At 35.3% G+C, this 19993-nt stretch overlaps 1 protein-coding gene across 1 annotated transcript in view; it reads right to left on the bottom strand.

Annotated features, from left to right (window-relative positions):
* Positions 1–9169: 9169 nt before the first annotated feature.
* The window catches only part of Itpr (Inositol 1,4,5,-trisphosphate receptor), a 172471-nt gene continuing 161647 nt past the window's right edge, over positions 9170–19993 (bottom strand). Inside the window, exons 52-61 of the mRNA XM_089649084.1 lie at positions 18837–18956; positions 17397–17569; positions 16484–16648; positions 15678–15867; positions 15204–15266; positions 14409–14623; positions 12681–12846; positions 11175–11335; positions 10184–10345; positions 9170–10099 (exon numbers count right to left, since the gene is read on the bottom strand). Coding sequence (XP_089505210.1) covers positions 10007–10099; positions 10184–10345; positions 11175–11335; positions 12681–12846; positions 14409–14623; positions 15204–15266; positions 15678–15867; positions 16484–16648; positions 17397–17569; positions 18837–18956 — 1508 coding nt within the window. The 3' untranslated portion in view covers positions 9170–10006. The remainder of the gene's footprint in view (positions 10100–10183; positions 10346–11174; positions 11336–12680; positions 12847–14408; positions 14624–15203; positions 15267–15677; positions 15868–16483; positions 16649–17396; positions 17570–18836; positions 18957–19993) is intronic.

Genomic DNA, 19993 nt, shown 5'->3' with positions numbered 1-19993 from the left:
AATAATATTTTCGATTGAAATTTTCAAAGAAATCATATATGACATTTGATCATCAAAAATAAATTATAATTGCTTTGATTACATCATAATTTCACCACATTTCAAACCAGAATATAAAAACCTGATATTAATTTAGTAAATAGCATTCAATATTCAATATTTGAGAATTCCCTGTAAAAGATAACATGTTTATTCATATCATATAGTTATATAATAAATAATAATAATATATATTTGCCATGCCCGCAATTTTACAAACACGGGATGTGTGAAATCTGATCGCGTAAATATTGAACAGTGTCGCCTAAGGCCGAAGGCGAACACTCAATAACTCGTAAGTTTAATTGCTTCTTGTCAAAAAAGAGTCTTTTGCGGTTGCCTCGCCTAATTGAAGAGCCCATTCCACTTATGAATGATAGTATTTATTCTTTCAAGGAATCAGTACACTTCATATGTTGATAATCCATCACACAATATAAGTCACTCACTCGGTTCGTTGTCTGACACCTCTTCAATATCATCATTCCATGAACAATTAGATAAATTGTCGGCATACGCTTCATCGTCACTATCATTGGCTTGTAAAGACATTTTAGTAGGGATAAAGTCCTATACAATACTAATATATTCAAATAATAAAATACCAAACAGTGCGAGCGGTATGAAAAATAGTCCAATACGTGAAATGACTCAAACTAAACTGGAGATTCAGATCGCATAAAAACTACTGCACACTAGCCAATACGGATAAGGTATCTCAAATAACGTGGACAAACTGTCGCCTAGCACCCAGGTAGCAAATTACCCTTCAAGGCGTTTTATTTCACAAACCCTTATAATGCCGTTTCCCGCCAAAAACCGACAGTGGACAAAAACGGCATTTGCCGTGTCCCGCAGTTGACCGACAGTCCGCGAAAAACGGCAAATGCCGTGTCCCGATGACAATGTGTTAATTAAAGCATAACTTGTGTATTTTCCTTAAAATAATTAAATTAGCGCCATCTAAGAACGTTGACCCTTACGATAAATTTTTCAGAGATAAATTCTAAGAGATGGGATTGTACAATTCCGAAAAATATTTTTTTTAGTTTCAATACATGAAATTTGATAGATCTACCTAACACCCTAGTGATATATTTTATAAAAATTTAACAGCTCTCAAATTGAAAGTGATGAAGATTTTTTTCTACATTTTTTTAATTTGTCAAAATTCCCAACTGTCGGGAAATGGCATCCCAAATTAAGGTGTGTTGTGTATTTTTTCAATCTTGATTTGTCTTTTACCGGGGCGATACTGAGAGTATTTATAACTTTAAAATAAATATATTTTAGATCAACAAAACTAAAGTCCATAAGTTAAGTATGGTGTTCTAAAAATAGCTATATACAAATTTAATTACAATAATTTTTTTCATTACTATGTATTATTTAATGAGAATCAAATTGATCATCTGTAAATATGTACACAAAAAACGATTTGAATATAAAACATTTTTTGAAAAATCTCACTCTGAATTCCGTTGAGCTCTGCAATACTATCATTTATTTAGAACAACATTTCAATTATTTTTTGGAGTAAGTTGGCTGAATGGAAGTGGGGAGGGGAAGGAGATGGGAGAGGAAGATTGGGAAGTAGTATATGGCTATTATCTGTTTGTCAAACACAGATAGTGCCGTTTCAATTTTGAATGGAGGTATTTCATAAGGGCGATACTGAGCATCTACCACGGTTCCATAACTAAACACACCTTTAAAAAGTGATATAAAATCATTTAAAGTGATGTAACAAACTAACCTATAAACCTAACCTACATAACCTGTTTTTTTTTTCATCATTTTTCATGACTTTTTTTTAAGGTGTGTTGATTTGTCATTGTTTCGAGTTATCCAGTTACCGTCTACCACTCTAGAACTGAAAGTAATTAAAAACGATTAGTAATTTGATATCAACCTTTCCTTATCTGTGGTGTGTATTTACTACACATTGTTTCTAATAACTTTAATAACTCTATAAATGTAATAAATTCTGGGTTCAGATTTTAGGTATTTCTCTGTTATACATTTGTGCACTAAATTAACCCATTGGCATCCGAATTGTTTAGCTAAAAACTTGGCCTTAACATCCGAATTAATTTTGTACCAAAAGTTTTAAATCTGCAGTGGTGTACTAAATCTTATATAACTTTTAAACTAAAAATGCAAACGTAACAATTTTTTTTAATTTACTTGTGCATAGAATCAAGGTATTTAAAAAATATATGCAGTGTTTTAAAAAAAATATATATATATGATTAAACGAGGATTTAAATATATTTTTTTTATAAAAACCAATTTTTTTTTTCATTTTTTTATAATTAGAGTAAGAAAAGTTGTACATTTATCATACTTATTACCATAATATAAATTTTTTTCATTAATATATACTTATGACTAAAAATTAATTTTAGTATGATAGTCCTCAAAACATTCAGGGACGTGGAGGGCCACTTTGCATGATTTGCATTCCCAGCGCGATCCAGACCTTTTATTCCTGGCCCGACAAACACGGCATTGCCGTTGCGGTTGTTTCTTTCCACCAGGTCCAGGAGGAATATGTGCTGGAAAGTGACCTCCCTGACATCCCTGAAGTCTCATTGGACCATCTCCCACTGAATGTCGCCCAACCGAACTTCGATTAGGAAGAGAGATCTTTTCCAAAATCTGTTCTGCCACGTTGACCCTAAACTCATTGTAGTGCAAGGAACCAGAACTTACTTTCTTATAAACTTGATATGCATTGAATAATGCCATATCACAAAGATAAAAAAATATTTTCTTGTACCCTTTGAGATACCTACGCATGATGGGAAATGAAGCCAGACCTTGATCCTGTCGATCAACACCCCCCATGCCTTTATTGTAATCAATAATAGCACGGGGTTTCATAATCTCCTCTTGGGATCGATGACTCGTTTTGCCTGTAGCATCCATAGAGATGCCTTCATGAATGGTGGACAAGACTGTAACAGGCTTCTTGTCCATCCACTGAAGAGCCATCATACCATGACTGTACAGGCAAGTCGCTGCACCTCTCGCCAATTTCTTTTTTCCCTTCATATCCGTAGGCATATTCTTACGGTTGGTTCGCACTGTACCTACAACGTTTGTTCCTTTTTCTTTTAGACTGAGGAAAAGATCAGGAGATGAATACCAATTATCCACGTACAGCGTGTGACCATCTGTCTCATATCCAGAGAGAAGATGGTGCACAATCGCTGAACTAGACGGAAGGTTTGGATCTCCTTCTTTCTCCCCAGTATAGATGCTGAAATCGAAACAATAGCCTGATCGAGACTCGCAAAGTTTATAAAACTTTATTCCAAACCGGGCACGCTTACTAGGATTATATTGGATATAACATAAGCGTCCCCGGAATTTCATCAAACTTTCATCGATGGAAAGATCAAAGTCTGGTTTATAAACACTGCGGAAGGTCTCTCTCAGATGAGTAATTATCGGGCGAATCTTTTTCGATCTATCTTTGGGGTTTGCCGTATTGTCTTCTGCAAAGTGAATATACCGAGAAATAGATTGAAAACGCAATCGTGACATTACAGTTCGAAAGAAAGGTGTCTCTATCACCTTCCTCTTAGTCCAGTATAATTGTAGGGAGAACTTTTGGCATGAAGCCATCAGCAGGCACAGAGCGAAGTAGGACTGCAGCTCAGCGGAAGTCACCTCCGTCCATCCTGGGTCTGGCTTGACCGCAATCCTTTGGGATGCATATCTACAATAAAAATTATAACATGAAAAACGTATCATTTTTGGTTTTTGACAGCTCAATTGTAAAATCAATTTTCTGCTAAAAATGTACACATTCATTCACAGTATTTCGTACAATTACACGAAGCACAGTATAAAAAACTAATCTTATGAAAAAAGTATATAACTATATAAACATGATGCTAAATTAGTTTACGGAAATTATTTACGCACCGATTTGTTTCGACGACAATGGCTGCCCAAAATGCCGCCGTGAAGAATTGTAAATACGCCGTCAACTCCGTCTTGTCACCTTCCAAAACCTGTAAAGTACTTCTTCGTAATCCTGGGTTGCCGGTAAATGGAATCCGGCTGATGTTTGGAGACGAATTCCACGTCCATTCATCAGGATTAGTAGTTTTACGACGTTTTGCTGGAGGTATGGAAGCCGACGGGCCAACTTCACTCGTCGAAATGTCCAAAACTTCCACTGTCTCCTCAGTGGATTCTTCGTCCTCGGACTCCGGATCTGAGGAATCTATATGGTCACTGAGGTTATCGTCGTCAGATTCAGCCAATAAATTTTCAATTTGGGCTGATGTTAGCCGCCCACCACGCGTTTTGCGAACAAGCTTCTCATTTCCCGAACCACACGCCATTTTGAAAAAATTCAATGACGCTGAAAAATAACAAAATTTCAATCGTAAATATCGGGAAAAAACTGTACCAACGGAGTCTTGCCAATTACTACGAAACGAATGCTTAATTACCTACAGAGCGATTGACATTTAAAATTTTAAACATAGATGTCACTCATGTATCCCTTTTTCGTTTTTAAGCCGACAGACATCAGACCCGCCAGGAATGCGTCGTTTGATTTTAAGACAAATCGCCGTACACACGCCAGGATGGCGTCGTTTGATGCCAATGGGTTAAAAATATAATATTTTACATAGTTTTCAAATTCAATTAAAAATCAGAGTGTTTTGTTAAAAATCGGGAACAAATACACCAATACAATCAACCATGTGAAATGACACGCTATTGATGTCCCGCTTTAGTTCGCTATGCGGGAACATGAGAAATCCACACGTCCGCAGTTATATTTTGATTTAGACCATTAATACCTACGACCGCATAGCGCATAACTGCAGTCGCGGGCCGTCGTTAGATGTGGACTCCTCGCACGTTTGTTTAGCATCTGCCGATGGTTTTTTCATGTTTTCAGCAATTAATTTACAATTATTATCACTTTTGATATAAAATATAATAAACATAAGCGATTAACTATGAATATTCATATTTTTCCGATATTAAATCGCTTATTTTGAGATGTGTATTGACTACACAGCACCGGAATGCGTGGATTTTTTTAGCACAGTAAGGGAAAGGTTAAAACACAAGGAGGCAAATCCTATTTAATTTTACGGAGAAATACCTACCTAATCATTATTTAATGACATTTTTCCACACAACATGTTGGTCCTTCGTTTGTCACTCGAAAATTTCTTGATAGGAGATTTTTTTTAAAACAGTCTGTGTGATAAGCATTTGCTGTAGTTAACTATTTATTGAGCATTTAGTTTTGAGCCGCCATTCCTTATTAATATAGGGCGTGCTGTAAGCACTACTCACAATTTACAAAACCCTGCTGAACCCAGTGCAAGATGTACGAAAACAGGCCTAACTACAGCATTGCCTGTATTAATAAAGATGAACTGAAGAAATCATGTGACAATCCTGTAGACTGTCGGATGAATTTATTAACAAATCACTGAAAGGGACATGCTTACGCCCTCCCCGCTCCACGTCCTTGGTTGGTCTATGGTTGCGTGCTTGAAGTATGTAAATTTAAATATGTAAATATTGATAGAAAATGATACTTGCAGAATTAAGATGAACTAAAAAGTTGAGCTTTAAGCCAATACATGATTCTGTAGGTCACAAAGATTGCGATGGGCTGTGGAAGGAATACCAAAAGACAGGACACTGAACATTAGGAGCGTGCGGGTACTCCAGTGGAAGCGACTGTGAAGCAGACCAAGGAGGAGGTGGAGAGACTGCGTGGAAAAGGATTGGAGCAGAACGGGAAGGATTGAGGACTGGCGGTGAATGATGAGGAACCAGTGGAGACATTTTGTGAAGGATGTCAAATCCCACACTGGAGTGATAATGATGAAAGGAAAATAAAATAAAATAATAACTTAAGTACAAATATATAATAATTCTAAAACAATACAACGTCTCTTAAAAGTGTAACAATAATAATATTAAAAATTAAAAACAAGCATTTATAAAAAAAATGTAGGAATAAAAAGATATTTTAGAAATATAAATAAAAGATAATTAAAAAAATAAAGAAGGAAGAATTTAGGGAATAGAAAGCAATTATTATTTTGTTTAAATGAACTTGAGGTGATTTTTCACAAAAACGGCGCTATATAAATTAGACAAATATTGTTATGGAAGTATTTATAAAAAAAAGTTTAAAATATTAAAAATTCCCTCGCTTTCTGTGATTATTTATACAATCCGTTAAAAATTCCCTCACTTTCTGTGATCTATTATACAATCCGTTAAAAATTCCCTCGCTTTCTGTGATCTATAAATACAATCCGTTAAAAATTGAATTATTCATAATGTATTTCTATGTACAAAAATATTTAAAGAATTTAAATGGATTGACAAAATAAAATAAATGTGGGAGAAATGTGGTAAAAATATTGTTCTAAAAATCATTCAATTCGATTTGGTTAATATTATTAATGATTCTTATTAATTTTCAAAAAAAATTTCTTTCTTTTACATTCATAAAACCAAATATTTCAAGGGTGACGAAGCAGCACCTCATATGCAACATTTTTACAATAACAAATTCACAACTTCGTAACCGACATGACTGATACTAGTGCAGATCCGCAGAGTTGTTCCAAGCTGCAGCCTGCAGGGTGAACATCTCCCTGATGATAGACAACCTCCGATTGGAGAGGGCAACAGTTATCATTTTGGTCAGTTACAAGGCTTTATTTCTAAAAACAGGTTGTTTCAACAGAATTTGAATAATTCATCAAGATTTAAAGTTGAGTTGGTTTTGATCTTGATTTAAATTTCACAGTTAAATAGAATTTTCAAACATCTGAACATATTTAAATTATTATAATGTACAACATTTAAAATTTATATCAAAATAAACAAACATAATAATTATTATTGCACAACTAAATTAAGTTACCCCATTCTATGCATCTTTGTCTTGACTGTGTCTTCTCGTGAGAAACATCTCAATATTCAATTCATTCTTTTGTATTCAGAAACAATATTATGAAGAATTCCCCAGAATTAAATTAATTTTAGTATTAAAGCATTGAAAATAGTATTGACAACTCATTAGACACAAAGACATTATTATATTTTCAGAAACAATCTTCTGGTGAATTTCTCGATATTCAATTCATTTTTGTATATTCATTAACAGTCCTCTGAGGAATTCTTCAACATTCAATTTAGTTATAATTATTCACAACATTATGGTACTAAAATGGACAAGACGTAACATATATGATTTTACAGTATTTAGGGAGAACCGAAATACTGTTAACAAATATCTAATGATATGACATGATTGTCTATGATTTTCGATCAAATTTAATGATATATTTTGTTGATTCTAGTTGATATTATATTATAAATATAGATTATACAAAAAAAAAGTGTTTTTGAAAAAAGGGACATATTTGTACAAGAAAACAAGAAGAGAAAGTTGATAAAAAATATTAGTTAAGACTGCAGCTAAGAGAATATGTTAAATATTTATTTAGGTTAATAAAAAAGTAAATAAAAATATGTTTTAAAATAGATACATTAAACAAGGAATGTTAAGATAGATTAGATAGATTCATTCAAAATTTCTGGTAAGATTGCATTCAAGAGGTAAAAAAATTGCATGATAAGATTAAAACGTAAGAAAATAAGGAATGTTAAGAGATTTTAGTTAGATAGCCGTTAAGAGATTTCCGGAGTTATTTATTAGAAATTTCTGATGAGATTGCAGTTGAGAGGCACAAAAGTACATGATAAGGATATAATTAAAATTTAATAAAATAAGGAATGTTAAGAGAGTTTGATAAGATAGTCATTAAGAGATTTCCGGAGATATTTATTAGAAATTTCTGGTAAGAATGCAGCTAAGAGATACGAAAATACTAAGAATAAGATAGAAAAGTAAGAAAATAAGGAATGTTAAGAGATTTTGGTTAGATAACCGTTAAGAGATTTCCGTAGAGATATTCATAAAAAATTTCTGGTATGATATTTCAGTTAAGAGATACATGACAAAGATAAGGTAAGAAAATGAGGAATGGAGAGATTTTTGATTAGATAACCATAGAGATTTTTGGAAAGATATTTTATAAGAAATGTACGGAGAATGTATTAGATTAAGAATAAAGTAGAGAACAAGTTATCGTTTTGATAAATACATTAAAATAAGGAATGTTAAGAGATTTTTTGGTTAGAACAAAGTTAAGAGATTTTTGTAAAAATATAATGTATAATATCCAAACTACCCTGGGCTAGACGGACAATGGCACTCCCGACATTGTAGAATGCTGTGAGGTGAAAATAAAGGGTGACAGGAAGAAGAAAGAATAGATCGAGTCTGAGAGAACCAGGCTATTCACACATTTCAAGCACAATTTCATTTCTGATAGTCGGTCTTTCATTAGGGCGATACTGAATGTATCTCTCCCTCTGGACGACATGAGTGGGGCATTATCAATTGGAATCACAAAACCATGCAAAGCACTGACTTCTTCAAGTGTTACTTACATTGGCGATCCCCTGGAAATTGACGATACCTGCCCATCATGGAAATCTATTCATGATAACGATTTTGGCATTTGCTTGATAAAAATTAATTGAACAGAAACAATAAATAAATCTATGGCTTTTTGATATCCCTACAGGTTTATTAACTGCTATACCACTACAAAAAGAGACTACATTTTTATTCAATAGTGATCACAAATTTTAGTACAAGTATTGTCAAATCAATTTTTACTTCTTTACACACAATAAATAATCTAGTGATACACATTATTGGCGATTATTTTCACGTCTCTTCGAGACCTGGGTTCACTCCTTTCTTTATCACCAAAGACCTAATACACAGATGACTAAAAATTCTGAGAGAGTACCTCAAGGTCCTCTATTTGGACTCATTTTAATTTATCTTTGTAAATAAAGGAAAAACTTGAAAGAAATGGAAAAGAGACGACTTTATCTTAAATAAAGGTACATGATTATGATGATTTATAAATTAATGAAGGATAATATGTTATATTTAAAGAGAAGAAAAATAAGTTATAGGTCGTTTGAACAAGATAGAAGAAAACTTTTTTGCTCTGGAGAAATTTCATTGTTAAAATTAACATTGTTTCATGCAAAACTGTTCCATTGGAAAATCATGCGAGAACATACCATACTTTTTATATCACAGGGAAAGAGGAAAATTATAAAAACTTTAATTAATAATAGTTAGTAAAAGTTTAGCTAATTTGATAATAATGTTCGAAAATAAGATTTTTTTAAATTAAATTAGGCATGACTTACGGAAGAAAACTACAATGTGACAGTATAGGAAAATAGGAAAGAAAGGAGAGAGATATTAAAAGAGATTCTTAAAAAAATATAAATGAATAATTAAAATTGGAAATGACTGACTTAAAAATGTGTTCTCAAAAATAAAAAAAATGACAAAAGAGACATTCCGTTGTTACATTAGATTAATATGAAAATTCATAAAAACTATTTAAACATAACGTTTTCATATAAATAAACAACCGTCTTAAATTCTAGTATGTGCTAGTAATAAACTCTACTTCTTATGAGATTTGTCACAGGGATTATTCGAAAAGTGAGAAAATCCAATATATATTATTGTTAATTTACACAAATATGGATTATTCGTAAACATTATTATTGGAAGATTACCAGAGAACACTTCGATAACTACATACATATAACAATTTCAGATAATAAAACAAACATTTCGAAAAGTCCAATAATTTTGGAGAAATTTCCAATAAATCTGGAGAATTGTCCCAAAAAATTTGGAGAAATGTTCACTAATTTGGAAATTCTGCTAAATTTGGAGAAACTTCCAATTAACTTGAAGGAATGAAACATTTAGAGAAATGTCCACTAAATTTGAAGAGACATCCCATAAATATGGAGAATTTTTCAATAAATTTGCAGAACAATTCAATTACATGTTCATTTGCAGGTTCATGTTTTGCATATACGTAGAAGTGGAATTTAATAATCCTATACGCTGTTTTTGTTTCCGCTGTTCCGTCATCTGGAAAGAAAATATAAATTGATTAATATAAAAAAGGTTTTTTTAACATAGCATATACGGTGTACAAAAGGTTGACTACTGTACCTGATCTTTGAGGTCTGTCAACAGGTGCGTCAGGGTGGACAGCATGGTCTGCGTGTGCTCCAGCTGGCCTTGCAGGGATCTCAGTTCCACCTCCGCCGCCTCTCCTTCGCTGGTGGCCAAAGAGGTCGCCCTGAGGCGAGGGAACCACTCCAGGTTCGTTGACTGCAACAACAAATGTATAAAGTCAGAGAATGTCAAGAAAACATGGGTCCAGCTTCTCTGTCTTCCGCTAACATCTGGAAAATCTTCACTAAGCACGTTACAACCCGGAACAACTCAAAAGAACTACACTCGTTACAGAAACGTAGGTTTTGAAGCCATCTCTCTTCGTTTTCCATATCTTTTTACTTTTAGCTCCTTTGAATTTCTTCTTTATATATCTATCCCCCGTAGTGTCAGTGGAAGCAACCTATGAAGAGATGAATGAGGATAGAATGGCGATGGACAATGTCAGTGGAGAGCTTTGGTGGAAGAGGCCAAATTACATCCTGGGAAGTAGCATTGTATGGTACAATTCAAAAGCAAGGAAACAGAAAGGAAAGATGAGAAAAGATAGAAAAAGGAAAGGGATAAAAAAAAGACAGTGACGAAGCAGGTGAAAATAAATAGAAAAATTATGGAAAAAAAATGCAGGAAATGATTGAGACAGAAGAAAAGTTGAAGACAAAACAGTAGAAACTATTAGAAAAAGATGCAGAAAGAATGCCTTAACCATGTTGCAACAGTAGGAAAAGATTAAAACAGAATGCGATGGTAACACCAACTTGACAATCGGTCAGTTGTTGAGTTAAAAATGTGTCAGGTTCCCAACCAGGAGACGTGGCTCCAATTCCCCTGTTGGCCAACTCCTCTACCATTGCACAAGCAACATCTTCCACTTACAATGAAGATAGGAATGGTAGGAGTTATTCAAATAATGTTGGGAATGTTTCTCTTTCTTTAAAAAAACATTAGAAAATATCAGATGCGAAATCTACAAGGTAGAACATACCTTGACCATGGCGTACACATAGCTCTCGGGCCCAGTGAACTCAGTGGGATCCTTGACCCTGACGAGGACGATAAAGTAGAGGTAGTGCCACATGTTGTGCTCGTTGAGGGTGTGCTCCTCGAAGGAAACCGTCTTGTTGTCGAAGGCCGATCTGTTCAGACCTGGAACAAAGATTAATTATTACATGAACGGTGAAAAACTACCAATTCTCTTGGCTCAACTGACATTCAATTCAATTGAGAGCATATTTTATTCTGAGCCATCAGACAAGTAATCATTCTAAAAAAGGTTCATTTACAATTTTTTATTTGTTATTTTATCAGTTATTCAGTACTATTTTTGAAATTTTTTGTTATAAAATTAAAGATTTGGAGTCTATGACATTAGTTTAAACAAAGTATTTGCAGTGGCAAAAATCTTGTAAAGGCAAGACCAAACCGCCGCGATCATTTTGCGTCCGCGATGGCGTGCACGGTGAGCGTCCTGTGTGCGTGCAGAACCGTTCACACCAAACTAGCGATCAACTAGCGATCAGCTGGCGTCCGTGGCACTCGTACGTTCGTGTCGGTTGTGTGGTAGGTATAGCTCGGAGCGGGAACCATTTAAATAATCATAATCATGTTTGGAGACGAATCTGAAGAACAATTATTACTTCTAGCGGCTATTGCAGATGATGAAGATAGTAATGCACGGTATGATTGTGTCAGAATATTATATTTATTTATACTTATCGCTAGGTGAAAACAGAAGATATTAATTCGTGAAAATATTAATTCATAAAAATGTATGTCCTATAAAAATAAATATATTTTTTCTAAAACTTACCACTTAATCCCAATAATTCTCCTATTTCTTTCCAAACTTGATACTTCTTTCTATTATTTTTATATTTTGGATGTGAAGTGTTATAAAGTAAACGATGCTTGCTAATTTCGTTGATCATTCTCTCTGTATTTGTATCCGACATCATGAGAAATACCACAAACTCAGAGATAATTACGTTGCGTGCAGCGTGCAGATCCTGCAAGCAGCAACTGATCGCGGACGCGAGCGATCGCCGCGTCCAGACGCTGCACAGGACGCCGCGGCCAATCAGAAAACGCTTCGATGTGAACACGTTGCTACAAGTTCATACACAACATCTGATCGCCACCGTGCACGGGATCGCGGACGCGCTTTGATCGCGGCGGTTTGTTCGGGCCTTAAGTGCGTTAGGACATGCAAAACTTATGGATCTTTTGATAAATTGCACTTAGGAAGTATGTGGTCCTCCCCACAGGCGAGTTCAAGAAGAAATTGGTGCAGTTGGCTCCACAGTACAGGAGGTTATGGTGACAACCTCGACAGTGAGACTACAAAAGAGACTACATTTGAGGCTCTCGCTGTGGCAAAGAGAGCACGATAATGGATGTGTCGATCTCTTTCCTTGGCCTAGAATGTTCCTTCTGCATTAAAGTTTCTTGTTAGGCATGGTGACAAAATTATGAACTTTGAAGTGAAACTTACCACAAATAAAACAGGTATTTTTGAGTATCAATTCTTTCTGTTGCTTTTCGCTCCTCAGGTCAGCGAATGTGTCAATGATGACACCGAAAATGAGATTCAATACAATGATGATGACGATGAAGAAGAAAAGCAGGTCGTAAATCACCCTGGCTATGTAGAGAGGCTCCTACAACAATAAATAAGAAACATTAGTTTAATAAAAATTACCACAACCTCCGAAAAATCATATAGCATGGAACTATTGTAGGATTATGTAGCCGCCAAAGCTTGCGATCCTAGAATAAAGAAGAACACTAGAAATCCCTTCCTTTTTAAATGAAAACCACTTTTGCCGTGGTACTTATTGGTTCTAGCCCATGTGGTGTTTGACATTGCATATCACCATCCTATTTGAATTTCATATCGCAATAAAGAAGATTGATCGATTATAAACGGTTATTAGAATGACGTGGAAGCTACGAAACTGAATGGAGATGAAATGAAGATGTTCATCGGGACGGCGACTGGAATCAATCGAGAATGGCTCTGGTCTGCAACACAGGCCTTGTCCACATTGATACCATCACAGAAATTAGGTGCAATTAGGGCACTTTAAAACTTCATTTATTTAACCTATAACTTATCACCTACACTTATAACTACATAATAACTTACACCTAAGATATTACTTACATACAACTAAGATTTATAACAAGTGACTTTTAAGAGTTTTGAGACTTATAACTACATAGTGACTTACATCTAAGACTTATTATAGTTAGTGACTTATGTATAATTACATAGTGACTTAAAACTAATACAAGTGAGTATAAAACAGTCCAGCGGTAACGACTAGGGAACTAAATGAGACTAAGGAAGAGTTGGTTTGAGTGCGTAGAGGAAGACTTAGAACTGGAAAAAATTGGCTAGAGGAAGAAGACAGTGGAGAACAAAGTGATGGTGGAAATTAAACCCATGTAAAGACAAGTACAAAACCAAGTTTCAGATAAAACTCTAGAAGACTGGGTCGAATTGTAAATGGGGTACCAAGGGCTCATCAATATAGCAGTTATCGATATCAGTATGTTATACATAATATAAATAAACTTCCCCCAGCCCTTACCAATATACAAAATTTGGCTGAATTTAAACGGGTTTTAAAAACAAAATTATTCAAAAAATCATATTTAATAATTTAAAATCATTTATATTCTCATGAATCTAAGCTTCTTTTTTAATATACTATAAAAAGCCAGGTTTTGAAGTTTTCCGGTAATTGTTTGGTTTCGGTTTCCTCCTTATTGTACTTTTATGTTTAATGTCCACCTATTATATAATATTTTAATGTTTTCCTGTTTTATATAATATTTTAATTTTAAAGTTTTTTTCGTGCACTGTCACTGTCTTTTATTGTTGTCCTCTACTAAAATAGCACTGTTATTGTTAAATTTTATTCTCTGCTTTTGTGTAAACCGTTTATTCTTTATTTCATATTATGTAATTAATTTTTTTTAAAGGAACACAATAGGAAATTTTATTTTAAGTTTATTATAGTTAAGCGCACTTGAAGTGAAACAACACAAAACTGCGCTATATAAATGTTATGTTATTATTATTATTATACAAAACTCTTCAAAGGGCAGTGAGAACAGATCAAAACAGCAGGCATTGATGTCTGACGCAGGGTAAAACTCCTAAGATAATCCTGTAAAAGGCATATTAAGAATAAGGATGAATTGTGTAACTCACGCTGCTTGCAGGTGCACGCAAAATGTCTCCGATACCGCCTCCATTCCGCAGACCCTGGTTCAACGTGGTCAGGATGCACATAAGCAAGGAGTCGCAGGAACGCTCCCGAAGCTCTCCGCCCACGTTCACCATACCGCTCGGCGGCTTATCCTTGTCCGCCTCCTTCCCATCCTCGTCTGGGCTGGGGGGAATTGAGCATGATGGGAGATTGGCACCTATGGACAAATCATCAAATTGTAGCAATATTTTGATAGTTCCATGTATCGCCACTCGTATCATGTGGGGAATGGCGCTAGCTTCCATAGAAATGCTTATCAAGTAGAGCATTGAATTGCATGACCCAGATTGCTGTGAGCAATATTCTGATAGTTAGAAATTCGTCACTAAAGGTGGGAAATTGCTAGAATCTAAAGCTATATAGACATAATCAAGTGAAGAAATTTATTGCATTATGTAACAAGATTGTTCTGAGCAATATCGCTCGCTATGTTAGGTCCATAGCTATGACAATCGAGTGGTGAATTGTATCGCACGTTCCAGTAAGTCAGCAAATATTGTTTAAAGCTCAAGTAGTTAATTAATTAATTACACAGTTGCCTTGTTACTTGTTTTATAGTTCAAAGTATCAGCACTCAAGGGCGCTATTGTCCATAGCTATGAAAAATGTCAAGCGTAGAATTATATCACATAACCCAGTTTGCTAAGAGCAATCTGTATATCGATAAGTATTTAGCAATATGGTTTCTGGGTATTGAAAAACTTTAAATGGTATAACTGATTGAATTTCATATATACCTTTCAAGTACTTGGCAGCGGGATCATCAGAACACTCGGCACTCTCCGGCAAAATGGGGGAAACTGTAAGAAAATAATAATATTAACCCCATTATCTCAAAAATTTCATCTTTGCAAGCCCACCGACCTATGTTCAGAGATTCTTAGTTTTGAATCTTTCGCGGAAACCGATGTTTCGGACATCTGTGACACTTGATCAATTCAACGCTTAGGTGATATTCCTCTAATTCTCCTGCCTTCCACTTTACCAGTGCCCAGTACCAGTTGAGAAACAAAAACTTTAGGTTCCACAGGGCACCGATTTAGGTCCTGTTTTATTTTAAATTGATCTTTACCAATCCATTTTTTTGCTATAGTTCTTAGGATACCTTGTAGACAGATAGTTGACAGCAGAATGGCTAGATTAGTGCGTCTGGTGTCTATGGAATCCTAGAATGTCATGAGATAAATCATCTAGTGATATTACTGGCTCACCTGGTTCAATGTCATCAATCTCGTCCACTGAGAGGAGGAAGTCATCCCTGAAGAACAGGAAGCCCACCAGGGAGAACATGTACACCAGAATTAGAGCCAGCACTGCCGTCAGAACGATGGAGCGACCATTTCTAGTCACGGAGCGGATGACGTTCAACAGAGTTTCCTCGCGGTATACCACGTCAAACAGCTAGAGAGAAAATTTCGTGATGAATAAATAATATTGTTTAGTTAACGGAAACAACAGGAATTGTAATAAGAATGGACAGCTGAAAGGAAAAAAGAATTTTGACATTCACAGATTTCTTAAGCGGTCATAGAGGTTACATTCACGAAATAAGATGTAGAATCTACAGTGACATTAGCGCAAGCGAATCTGAGTTTGTCCTCCACACAGTTTTAATAGGTTAAAGGTTAAACTTGCATCTAAAAAAATTTCAGTATAGATGGTATTAGAGCATGTGCTCAACATATGCTCAACATATGCTCATGTGTACAACATGTGCTCAACATGCGCTCAACATGTGCTCAACATGTGCTCAAGTGCCGAGTATGGTTGTAAAAATTGTTGCGCAAAACAAAGTTGACTAGTTAAAGCAAGGAGAGAACCAACAAATAATACATCGAGGGCCACAAGTTATCAAATACAGTTTGAGATCATTCAAGATAAATATGATGATTTTTACAACAACAGGTATATTGAAATTAAGCATAAGGAAATCTGTGGATGCTCTACTGATGTAAGCTTTATAAGCTGAATGGTATTGAATGAAGAAGACAGCAAGTTATAGCATCGATGAACTTACAAGAACGCTGTAGAAGAAAGGATGCACTGATATCCCGCACAGGCAGAAGATCAGGTAAGCCAGGTGGTAGAGCAGCTCCCTGTCGGTGATGATCTTGTCCCAGGACTTGGTGAGCGTGCCCTGGTTGCCCATTATACTGACGAGATGGACCCCCTTCACCATCACCTGGAGGAGGAAAAATAACAAATTAGATATTTGTATCAGTTAAGGTTTTAACAAGGCTGTGTTATAGGGCCACCACTAATTTAAAAAAATCAAAAAATAGGTTTATCATAAACATAAACGGTTATTTTTTATTGTAAATTTATTCACATGATTCATAAAGAAATGGTATTTGCGGATAAACATAAACACAAAGTAAAAATGGTGAAATTCTAATTGCGACCAATATATCTGGTAAATTTCTGTAGCACAAAGTGTTTTATTGCAAGAATCTAGGTGGTCCATTTCATCCTAGATATTGGGACAGATTATTTTTTATAGGCATTCCGCTGATAGATTCTCTGTAATCTCTTCGTCTTTCTCATAAAGGAGGAAAGAAAGGAACTGTGCTTGCAACAGAAAGAGAGGTAGCAACGAAACGAAAAGGGAAAGAAGAGGGTTAAAAACATGGCTATTCAAATCTAATCACTTAGCAAAGCTAGAGAGACTGCTTGTTCCGAGTGATGGTATTTCACCGGGACGTTAATATAAGCATTTTCCACTGTGGAAAAGTAGAAGAAGTCAAAGATGTCCGAGGAAGTCAGGACACGATTAAGTGAATCAAATACTTGAGTCGGGTCACGTCAAGAGTCAGAGCAGAGTAATGTGTGCCAAGACCGAGTCGCTTGGCAGTCCATCTTCTCTGCCTACCCCTGCGGAGAAACAGCGAGATAGTTAGTAAAGAATATTGACTGCATTGCATCTGACATACCGTTAGCACGCCTAGTACAGCTAACGTTGGCCGCGGGCCAGCGGACAGTATGAGACGCAGTATACAGCCGGCCGCCAGGGTACGAATTCCGGATGCCCGTGGAACCACGGCCACCAGTCCACCCGCCCCCAGAGTGATGGCCCAGACTGCAAGGGATAAACGGGTGTCCACCTCTGGAAAGGAAATACAATATATAAGAAGAATATCAAGAAATAACTCTTTACAGGAATCAAGCTATCGAAAACACTGTCAATCCAGCAGATTTCAGTGTTTTAGAGTCTGCTAGAAGTTGAACTAAAGACAAAGAATAGAAATAAGTAATGGCCATAGAATAAAATGAGATGGATACGTAAACATCCAAATTAATATCAAGAATTTTACAAACTCATGAGAAATGGAAATCAATTTATTACACCAATCTTTAAAACAACTCAAATGCAAAACCATTATATTTACCAAGTCATAAAAAACTACAATAATCTCCCTTCCGAATTGCGCTGTATTATGAACCAACGAGAACAAATAAATAAAATCAAACTTTTTTTCCAAAAAAACTTATATTAAACAAAAATAAAAAAATATTATTATTATTATTATATTATTATTATAATATATATTATTATTATTATATCTCACTATGAATTATGAATCTAAGTAAGAATCGTGGCTCCCTTATCAGGCACAAGAGCTCCTCTTTTCTGATAAGGTATACATGACCAATATTATGAACCTTAATATTATATCTTGCAAAATATGTATGTATTAATGTAACTCATATCATGTATATTAAAATAATAAAAATAAAAAAAAATAAATAAATAATCTTGCCCTAACATGAAATCTGGATATCATTTCGACGAACTGAAGACAAACCACATGACCATATTTTTGGCACCGGGAGGGTTCGAGAATGCTTTGAATAAACAATGACATCAGTCATACATCGACCACCGAAGAGCGCACATTGAAATAACCAGACCATGTGCGGAAAAGTAAAGTTTGCTAAAGTAAGGCAAAGGTTTGCAGCACTGTCCATTGTGGGACTTTTCTGCGCAGGATCTGAATGTTCATTCTTAAACTAATGGCCTGGTGCAGCGAAGCTGAAATTGAATGAGGTGGCTAAATTATAACACATTTGTAAAAGTGTCCAACTAAATAGTGTAACAAAATATAAAATTTTGGAAATAAGCTTGAACTTTTGTTTACCCGATTTGGAATATGGAGTTAAGTTTTTTACGCAGACAGCAATTTGCGCGCCGTTTTAAAAAGGACTAGTAATTCGTAAGCAGATTTTATTTTCGTATAATGTGAGATTGATTTATTGACAAATCACCGAAAGTGGGACAATCATGCGGCCTCATGCGCGCTCTGTGCAATTTAGTTTATTCCCCTTTCCGATTGGCTCGTCTATGGTAATGGTGCTGATGGTAAAAGTGTTACCTGTAGTACCGCCAAAGGGATAGAAGAAAGCGACAATAATATTGATCAGGACAGCGAAGTTGAAGAGTATGTTGCTCCACAGGGACATGTAAGAAGACATCCAGAACAGGAATGGTTGGCCTAAGAACACAAACAAAAATATTAGTAGACAATCAGCATTACGAATGAAGAATTGAAGATGAACTAATGATTTTGAGTAAACATCGACAAAAATCCAAAAAATCGACAAAAATCCAAAAAATCGACCTGTAAAACAAGGTTTTATTTTTATTTTACTTCAATTTTTTTTTTTTTTATTTGACTGAGGATAGTTCCTTCCTTTTCAGAGACTGGAGTGAATTGAGCTCAGAACCTCGCCAATTGCCGATCGCGTAGGACCGACATTTATTTAGTATATTAACTGCTGTAATGTCATCTGATTTCAGAGGAACGCTTATAAGTCTGCGTGCTTGTACATGATTGCCACCAAAATTTGATAGAATGCATTGTCATTGATAACGAGTCTATTTGCCGAGTCTCAGCTCGATCAGATGTCGGGAAGTGGGTTAATTTCCGCTTCTAAGATTTGGATTCATTCATTCAAGAAAACAAAAGAGAAATTCAAATAAATATATTTTAAAAATCAACATGTAAAAACAAAACATCTGTTTTGAAACGTCTTATAAACCTTCAAATAAAAACAGGGTTTTCCAATAAGAGGTGTTATTTTGATATTCAATCGTAAAAGATCAATGGTTTCGTTGCTTGTGTGGCACGTAGCGCCGTCTTGTTGAAAGTAAACGTTGTCCAGATCAATACCATCCAATTCCGGCCATAAAAAATCATTAATCATCTCTCGATAGCGCAATCCATTCACCGTAACTGTTGCTCCAGCCTCATTTTCGAAAAAGTAAAGTCCAATGACTCCGCCGGACTATAAACCGCACCAAACAGTCACACGTTGAGGATAGAGAGGCTTTTCAACAATAACTCTTGGGTTTTCCGAGCCCCAGATGCGACAATTTCGCTTGTTGACGAAGCCACCGAGGTGGAAATGGGCCTCATCACTCAAGATGATTTGCATTTGATTCACTCAAGTGAATTTTAATAATTTCAATACGTTGTTGAAGCGTGTATTGTTCCATTTTTATCAATGGCGTAGTTTCTACTTGTCAAAT

The sequence above is a fragment of the Hesperophylax consimilis genome, chromosome 29 (assembly GCF_061612785.1).
Source record: "Hesperophylax consimilis isolate HC1 chromosome 29, BYU_Hcon_1.0, whole genome shotgun sequence".
Lineage (NCBI taxonomy): Eukaryota > Metazoa > Arthropoda > Insecta > Trichoptera > Limnephilidae > Hesperophylax > Hesperophylax consimilis.
Note: the sequence above shows the minus strand (reverse complement) of the source record. Positions and strands in the feature narration are given on the sequence as shown.